This window comes from Mastacembelus armatus, chromosome 18, assembly GCF_900324485.2.
Source record: "Mastacembelus armatus chromosome 18, fMasArm1.2, whole genome shotgun sequence".
NCBI classification, from domain to species: Eukaryota; Metazoa; Chordata; class Actinopteri; order Synbranchiformes; family Mastacembelidae; genus Mastacembelus; species Mastacembelus armatus.
This window is the reverse complement of record NC_046650.1, coordinates 4331587-4340852: the sequence shown is the minus strand read 5'-3', so window position 1 is coordinate 4340852 and position 9266 is coordinate 4331587. Positions and strand designations below refer to the sequence as shown.

The window sequence follows — 9266 nt, the reverse complement described above, 5'->3', positions numbered from 1 at the left end:
AAACTCCTTCACGTCATTGGCCAGAGCCAAGATGGCGGCCACAATGTTGAGGTCGCTTGCTAAATTAGGACGTCCTTCAGCAAAATTAATATTAAATGGTCATTCATTGAGCCCTGGTTGTGCTGTTCTGCAGAACAGGTAAGAAGAGAAAAACATGAAAGGTGACGCTTTGTGTGACTGTCGTACTGGACGTCGTCTTACCTCGACGAAAGCTAATGTTAGCATAAAGCTAAATAAGCCGACTTTGATTAAAATAACTCAGGTCGCCTCCGAGATGCAACTTGTGCTTTCTTCTTGAATGGGAAACGCCTTTATGTGACATGCACCTATCTGTCAGCCTGTTTATTGACGACAGTAACAGGCTGACAGATAGACAGTGCAGGGTTTATGTTAGCCTGGCTGTCAACAGTCTGGCAGCACGCAGGGAGCCAGGTGTAGTCTTGTCTTTCCGCTTTCCCTCTGCTCTGGACCAATAACACCGGCGCTGTGAGGAATATTTTCCTGCTTCTCTCAGGCACAAACAGTGGCAGCCAGATGTGGAGTGGACGGAGCAGTTTGCTGGAGCAGTGATGTACCCCACTGCCATTAACGAGAAGTGGAGCCCACCTCCTTGGAACGGTACCTGCACACACAGTCTGAAGCATTGAAATGAATTATTGCTTCATTTAAAGCCTCGATTGATTTCCAATCCAGCTTTATTTCTGGAGCACTTTAAAATCAACACAGTTGGCCAGAGTGCTGTACACTAACACCAAGAAAAACAAAAGAAAACAGTATCTCTCTATAGAGAAAACACATACAAGAACAAACATAAAACAGGCATAAAATATAATGCAATTTTAAAATGACAGTAAAGAATAGTAGGAATAACAGTAAAAGTTAACATCCCAAAGTGAATGAGAAGCCAAACAGAAACAGTGTGTTTTAAGAAGGGGTTTAAAAACATGAAGTGAATCGGCCTGCCTGAAGTGCAGTGGCAACTCATTCCACAGTTTAGGGCCTGCAACAGAAAAACCTGAGCTTTCTTTTAGTCTTTGGGATGACTATAAGTGACTGATCTGCTGTTCTAAGAGATGATGGCGCAGCTCAGACAGATACTGCAGGGCGCGACCATGGAGGCACATTTTAAAATCAACATGGAGCCACAGTGGGAGCTGGTGAAGAGATTGGAGAAGTGTGGTCATATTTACGTGTTCCCGTTAAAGACGAGCAGCAGCGTTTTGCGATGCAGCAGTCTAAACGAGTTGTGATAAAAGCATGAATTAAAGTTTCAAACTCGTGCCGAGATAAAACGGGTTTAGCTTTGGCTAATTGCCTCATTCGAAAAAAGCTGGACTTCAACACTGCACTAATCTGTGCATCAAATTTAGGGTCACAATCAATCTTTACTCCAAAGTTTGTGACTTTAGGCTTTAAAGACTGTTAAAGAGCCCGGATCACCAGGAGCCTTATCGGAAACAAAACACCTTTGGTTTTTTTGTCATTAAAAGCCAGAAATTATTGAATTGGACAGGCTGATTATTGGACAGCTTTTACTCTGGGTTTATGATTACTGGGGTGATCATTAGAAATGTATTGTTCCCACTGCATTTGACAGTGTCTCTGCTGTAAAAGTTTTTTTTTTCTCCTGTGATGGGGAAAGATAATTTAAATACAAAAATCAAATCAGATACACAAAATTTAACATTATCTGCTCCTTTCAGACAAAGATCCTCCTGCAGAGAAGGATGTGTCCAACCTGACCATTAACTTTGGACCCCAGCATCCTGCAGCTCACGGTGTGCTGCGTCTAGTGATGGAGCTCAGTGGAGAGTCGGTCAAGAAATGTGACCCCCACATCGGCCTACTTCACCGCGGCACAGAGAAGCTCATTGAGTACAAGACTTACCTCCAGGTACTGTGCCATTAACAGTATCTGCAAATACATTTTTGTATTTTCTATCTTTTTATTTATAATTTATTGAATTAATTTATATGTGTATATGTATAGAAGGCTGTGGCATCTGTGACATGAACTTTAGGAAAAGTGAAGCTGTTCTTGGTTATAAGAATCAGGTCAGCATCACTTCCTCTTCTTTGACTTCTACAGGCTTTGCCCTACTTTGACCGTCTGGACTATGTTTCCATGATGTGTAATGAGGAGGCGTACTCTCTGGCTGTGGAGAAGCTGCTCAACATCCAAGCTCCACCCCGTGCACAGTGGATCAGAGGTACAGAACTGAAGTGGTCAGTGTGTGGAGATTCTAACTCTAAAAATGTAATCAAGTTCCAAAGACATCCAGAAAAACAGTAAATGGTTAAAAGTTGTTTTTGTCAAACTGATTAAGAGGCTATTTATGCCAGCTCTAAATCACTGAATATATTTTGTGTTTGTAGTACTGTACGGAGAGTTGACTCGCATCATGAACCACATCATGGCTGTCACCACACACGCCCTCGACATTGGTGCCATGACCCCCTTCTTTTGGATGTTCGAGGAGAGAGAGAAGGTCAGGATAGCTGCTGCACGATGTTAAGCTCAAACATTTATGACGCAGAATTTACACTTTCATTTGTCTGGTAAATGTGATACCTTCTCAGATTGTTCTCAAATACTGTGCTATGAGCTAAAGTCATTGTGACTCCACAATTGTATCATATAAATCATCTGGGGTCCCTGTCGTGACAAAGGGCGCAATGAGTTTTATTAGGATGGATACAGAAGCTAACAGACCCAGTCTTTGTCCCTGAGAGGGAACATACTGATTAAATGAGTCGAGGCGTTCTTGACAAACATGCAAAACAAGAACAAACAGGTGCCATAATGATTTGTACTAAGGGTGTCTACAAAAAGTTCATAAAATAGATTTTCCATTACAGATTTGGTGAAAACTCCTCCTCTGAAAACTCAGCATTTTCTCCTCTCACATACTTGTCCAATCACCCTGACAGTAGAAACACTGAAGTTACATAAGCCAGCTGATGGTTGCTGTAGCTGTATGTGACAATTAGCAGCTATGCTAATAAAAATTGTCACATTCAGCTTTGACCCATCAAGATTTCTCTGAACCGTCTCTCTTATGTAGGCAGTCTGGATATCTGTCTCTGTCCTTTTTATTCCCAATGTGCCGATGCCCATTACGCTGCATATTAGGCTGATATATAGGCAGGCACATGTGCGACCAGCTAAGTGTTGATCAACGGCGCAACGCACACACTGTAGCCGTGCCCTGTTTATATTTTACACACACTGCAACATGGGCACGATGCTCCCACCAAAAAATACACTTTTAATGAGGAAAGTTAATGTGCACGTTTTAGCCTGAAGTTTTGTCTGAATTGCGCACGTTTCAACTTTCACATGTAAATGACTTGTTGCACATGATTTGTTTATGTATATTCTTAGACTATGGCCCTTTGAATTATAGCACGGTCTGTCAACAAACATAAGGATCGTGACAGGTACCCTGCAATAAATCAATCCTCAATAAATGTTTAATTAAAGCAATGAAATCACTTTTTATTTCTGGGCATTTTTTATTCCTTGTAAGATGAAGGGGGACAATTAAAATCGGCCAAAAGAATCGGCATCGCATATCAGCCATCGGGTGCCCTGATTTCTAAATATCGGCATCGGCCAGAGAAAACCCATATCGGTCGACCTCTACCATGAAGTAGAAGCTAAAAAAGTCCCCTAAAGCAGTGCCCTCAGAACTATTTGAGTTCTCATTTCCTGCGTAGCAGACATACAAAAACAGGAACTTCCTCCAAAGGTTCTAAGCAATTTGAAAAAGTTTCTTAGGTCCAGAAGCACCTTATATTATCAATACTCAAGCCATGCCATGTTACATGCATGTCAGTCTCTCAGCAGTGAGCACTCATCGGAGTGTAGCTTAAGATGTGATGTAGTAGAAAAGGCTTCTTACCGTACTTATTATCAATGAAAAGGGTTTATCATTGCAGGCAGGAACTGTTTATCAGTCCCATATACATAATACGGCATTTGTTCATTTTTACTGTCTGATGTTGTCTAAAGTGTCTCCTGTTTCTTCTTAGATGTTTGAGTTTTATGAGCGAGTGTCTGGAGCCAGAATGCATGCAGCATATGTCAGACCCGGTGGTGTTCACCAGGTAGGAGAATTCTGTGAATAGTCCTCTGCTTGTGTCTGAGTTCTGTAATAGCAGTCAGACCTGGCTGACTTGCTCAGACATACTATGATTCAAAATTGGAGTCATCCATAAAGTGCTAATGATCTTAATGTGTTCTAGGATTTGCCCCTGGGCCTGATGGACGACATCTATGAGTGGTGCAAGAATTTCTCCATTAGAATCGATGAAGTAGAAGAGGTGAATGACTGCTCACTATCATTTTTCTACACAATGTTTGAACAAGAGGAAGCATGATGTGGTGAAGGTTCGTTGAGTAAATGTACAAATCTGTTGGTTTTCCTGCGTGCAGATGCTGACCAACAATCGTATTTGGAAGAATCGTACCGTGAACATAGGGGTGATTTCTGCTGAGGAAGCCCTCAACTATGGCTTCAGGTAACCCAATCGACGTGAAAAGGCCCCTTTCTTTTCCTTCAACTGACTTTTATTAAATTCACTGAGAGTTTATGGGTACTACTTTGTTGCAAAGCCTTTGGCTAAATGAAATTTATAAACTATGATATTTATCACCCCTGTCTCTCTCTCTACCAGTGGCGTGATGCTGAGAGGCTCAGGCATCAAGTGGGACCTGAGGAAGTCTCAGCCATATGATAAGTATGATGAGGTGGAGTTTGATGTCCCCATTGGAAGCAACGGAGACTGCTATGACCGGTATAGACATTTGCTTTGCTACTCTACCACATTTTCCATTGAGAGTTAGTCTGTGGCTGACTCAAACTGTTATCTCATTTGTTCATTGGACGAGCATGTTGGTTAGATATTTGGATGCTGCACAACTGAAATGCCCCCCTGAGGAAATGAGTTTCATTTTACAAACATAAACATTCAGCCTAGCACTGTCTGTTAGAAAGGCTGTTAGGACATTTCCAGCCAATCATGTGCAAATAAATTGTTGTTTATATGCAGACGCAGCTGGTAGTGTGAGCATCATACAGCTGGGTAAAGATTTTCATTGAGGCAGGCAGGTCTCCTGACACAACGGGAAATTTAATACTGGATTGTTCTCTGTTCACAGGATTGACTCCTCAGCGCTTAGCTTTTTAGAGTGACTCATGGCGAGTTAAAGAGTTGTGGCTGATGCACAGCATTAACATTTGTACAGCAGCTTACCCCTGTTTCCTGTTTGTGCGGTCCAGGTATTTGTGCCGAGTGGAGGAGATGAGGCAGTCGCTCAGGATCATGCACCAGGCACTCAATAAGATGCCAGAAGGAGAGATTAAGGTGGATGACGCCAAGGTGGCCCCACCCAAGAGGTCTGAGATGAAGGTGAGCTGAGCAGAGAACCAGTGAGTTAATCTACCTTCAGTGGTGTCACTAATCTGCCCACTCACTACACTCTTTATAGAATTAGGCTGTATTTCCACTTCAGTTTGACTGTCCTGAAAGCAGACCACCTTACAGTTTTACATTTTTACAACCTATGTGTCATTATGACATTCTCTGTGTACTCTTTGTCCTAGATGTCCATGGAGTCTCTGATCCACCACTTTAAACTGTACACAGAGGGCTACCAGGTCCCCCCAGGGGCCACATACACAGCAGTGGAGGCACCAAAGGTGAGAATACTTAATAGCATGGATATTTCCTATTATTAGGCCTGTAAGTAAAATAATATTTATATACTTTATTTGAATCCCCATAGGGTTGGATTACCATTTTAAACAAACAACCATCCAACCTATTTATGTGTCTGACTCTGTAGGCTGTCAGTATTAAGAGGTTATTTTATTTATTTATTTAATTTTATCTTGTCTTAATCAGGAACCCTTTGTGGGCTCTGGGGAGTTGTTGTGATATAACATGCTTAGTCGAGCGTATTTGTGTGTGTCTGTGTGCGCCTTGCAGGGAGAGTTTGGTGTTTACTTGGTGTCAGACGGCTCCAGCAGACCCTATCGCTGCAAGATCAAAGCTCCTGGATTCGCTCACTTGGTGCGCACTTAAAAACTTCATAAGACACTGTGAAATATTAAACACACCCGGTATCAATTATTCAGCACGTTTAACGGCTTGTCCTTAAGGCTACTTTTAGTTCATTAAGTACATTTTATAGAGTACCGTACAACCATTTTTTAACCACACAGAAACTCTCCCTCCTTCCTGTCTTCTTTTCCAGCTCATGGGTACACAAACTGCTGTTTAAACGTGGTTAAAAATTTTGATCTTCAAGGCTAAGAATGTCTTTAAAGTTGCATAAACAAACTATTACAGTAGTTAGTGCATTGACTTCAGGCTACAATTTCATGAATTATGATTATTCACTTGTATATGAGCTCATCTGTCCTGAATAGTGGTTACTGGTCTTCAGTAATTCTGAATGTTAAGTGTTTTATTTTTTTTCTTTCCAGGCTGGTCTGGATAAGATGTCTCAAGGACACATGCTAGCTGATGTGGTGGCCATTATTGGTAAGAGAGTGATTATTCTTGAACTTCGAACTTCTCAGACAGTCATTTAAATGTGTTAGGCTCGGCCTTCAGAAGGACAAAAAGCTACTAAAAATGCTGAATTGTGTGTATGAGGTTGCATTGTAATGAGTGTTTTCTTCCTCTTCTGACAGGTACACAAGACATAGTGTTTGGGGAGGTTGACCGTTAATGCGATGCTGAAGAAAAGTGATTCTCACCTTTACCCATCTCTTAGGTTGGCTTCCTGTTAACCGTTCACTGTAGTGAGGCTTTTGACTGACGGTATATTATATATAATCATTGATGTACAATGCCCAAATAAACCTGATGAATATTTTATGACCCAACAGTAAAAGAGTCAGTTGTATTTTTTTCACTGTCACACTGGAAATGGATGATTTTTATAATTGGACACTCTACTCTGAAAACATGAGCCAACACCATGTATTTAACACGAGAGACTAAAGCCTTGACGATATGTCCTTCCTCTGGTTTAGTTGTTAAGGGGAGTGGTCTAATGAGATCTGAGAGAAATGGACTTAGAGCTTAGACCACAACTTCCCCTCGTGACTGTGAGATATGCAATACGGGAGTCTTTACCAGAACACACAGGAGAAACAAACACCCACAAGCTGTTTGCTGGCTGCTGAAGAAGTCTGACTGTTGTTGTTAAACCTGCGTTACCATGGCCTTGTGGGGCAGGAACCCGTCGCTGGTGACGATTCTTTTATGGACGTGTTTTGGGAGCGTAGGTGAGTTTTGGTGGAACAAATGGACTGTAACCTCAGGTTCTGGGGTTTGATGTGATGAACTAGATTAAATGCTTGCTTGCTGCGTACCCAGTGTACCCAGGTGACATTTCTGTTCAACTTCATGTTGGCAACAGGAACATGTTTATTTGAAGCAGTGAGGTTTTTTGACATTTGGCCTTATTCCTCTCTGTATGCAGTGTGTATATATTCACCACATTGCAGTTCCTGTGAAAAGAGAAGCTGACCTAGGTGGTTCTTGATAGGGCCGTAGATGTTGGTGTGCACTGCCACATTTTTTTAGACTTTAAGCTAGTTCTACTGCACAGCCTGCGTTAATGTAGTTTATTACATTCAGCAGCTTAATCTGTCTCCAAAGTTGTTTATATCTTCTATACCGGTACATACTCTGTTACTGTTCTAAAAATAAATTAATTTAACTGATATGTAGCTTTAGCTGGCATCATTGAAAGTACAGTAAAACAGCTTCACATACTCTGATTAATTTAACTGTTTTTTTTAATACGTTACTTTAGACAAGTTGAGACTTGTATATCTGGCTACATACATAAATATATGTATGTGTGTGTATATATATTAAGTAGTTAATTTTGGGAGTTTACTAGACCAAGAGTAGTTGGTTAGAGAACTGAAACTATCAATGAATTGTTTTTACAGAAAGTTTATTGCCAACCTTTAAAAATTGTAAATTTTAAGCAAAAATTCCAAATGGTTCCAACTTCTCAAATCTGGGGTTTGTGCTACCTTTCACATTTCTTTAATTATAAATACTTTGGGCTCCTCTTCTGTTTTCATTATTTTATAGGCCAAATGATGATAACCATTCTTATTTATTTGTTTTTAACCCTGTAACTCTGGTTAGGGATAAGCGGGTGTGGATAATGGATGGATATTTATTTTTAAAATATTATTGTGTCCTATATAACCAGTTAAGGTGTGAAATACCTGATGGATATATTGTTAAGTTGTAATCTTTATAATCAAACAGATATGTTCCGTATGTAAAAGAGTTACATCCATGATATTCAGTTTTAGTAGGTTATAAAGTAGGTTATAAGCAGTAGGTTAAAACCGTCTAGAACCTACATGTAGATGTAAAGTTTTTCTAAAAAGAGGCCTGTCATTTTTCCATATTTTTCTCAACCTTCCAGAGACATGAGAAGCAAATCCACCCATTGAGAAGCAAAAGTTGCTTTAACTGGTTCAATCACTATATGCACTGAAAAAGATGCCGGTGGTCTGGGAGACATTAGCTCATTAGTCACACTTAAATATCAGACTATTGCTTGTTTTAGGTGGTTTTCTATTTCCCTTTAGCCAACACTACATGCGGAAGCCAAAAGAGATGTTGGTGCAGATAACAGCTCTCTCTGGGCTCACAGGCGAGTGGAACGTACATCTGAGAGTAAAATGTATATGCTTTATATGAAGCATTTGAAACTAAAAGCTGCAAATTTCACTTTGCCAGACATCGGTTCATACAGATAAAATTATCCTGTGTCCAGATTCCTGTGTAATATGACAAAGCGAATACAGATGTAATCTTACTGTCATTCTGACAAGGAGAAATTATATGGCAGTCATTCCCTATATTGGGAAAAAAGCATGTTATCACAGATTTTTAGAAAAGTGATTCATTTCCTTAAAACTTGTGGAGGAGAAGGAAATTTAAAAGGAAGGGACGCAGCACAAGAATGCCATCCTCTAAATAGAGTTCCATGTAGAGAAGTTGTCAAGGGGCCTGTTTCTAAATGTGGGAACAGAAACTGTGTAAGTTACTCAGTTCAGCTAAAATGGCATATTGTATGTGATGGCGAATATGCTCTACATCTAATGGTTTAACTAACCCAAATCTAATGTTTACATTCTGTTACCATGTAATTCATTTAAACATGTAGTCCGTATTTTCAAACATTAATTTTACAGCGCGAATTTGACTGAAGT

At 40.3% G+C, this 9266-nt stretch overlaps 2 protein-coding genes across 2 annotated transcripts in view; both read left to right on the top strand.

The window, feature by feature from the left end:
- LOC113122302 (nectin-4-like) overlaps positions 1-9266 on the top strand; it is a 192898-nt gene that overhangs the window by 165459 nt on the left and 18173 nt on the right. The gene's annotated exons all lie outside the window — the stretch shown is intronic.
- ndufs2 (NADH:ubiquinone oxidoreductase core subunit S2) lies at positions 4-6899 on the top strand. The gene is made up of 14 exons (XM_026293561.1): positions 4-138; positions 515-618; positions 1704-1894; positions 2090-2210; positions 2377-2489; positions 4036-4110; positions 4249-4326; positions 4439-4524; positions 4681-4800; positions 5286-5415; positions 5610-5705; positions 5995-6078; positions 6495-6552; positions 6705-6899. The coding sequence occupies exons 1-14, from the start codon at positions 32-34 to the stop codon at positions 6740-6742; spliced, it is 1401 nt and encodes a 466-aa protein (XP_026149346.1). The 5' UTR covers positions 4-31; the 3' UTR covers positions 6743-6899.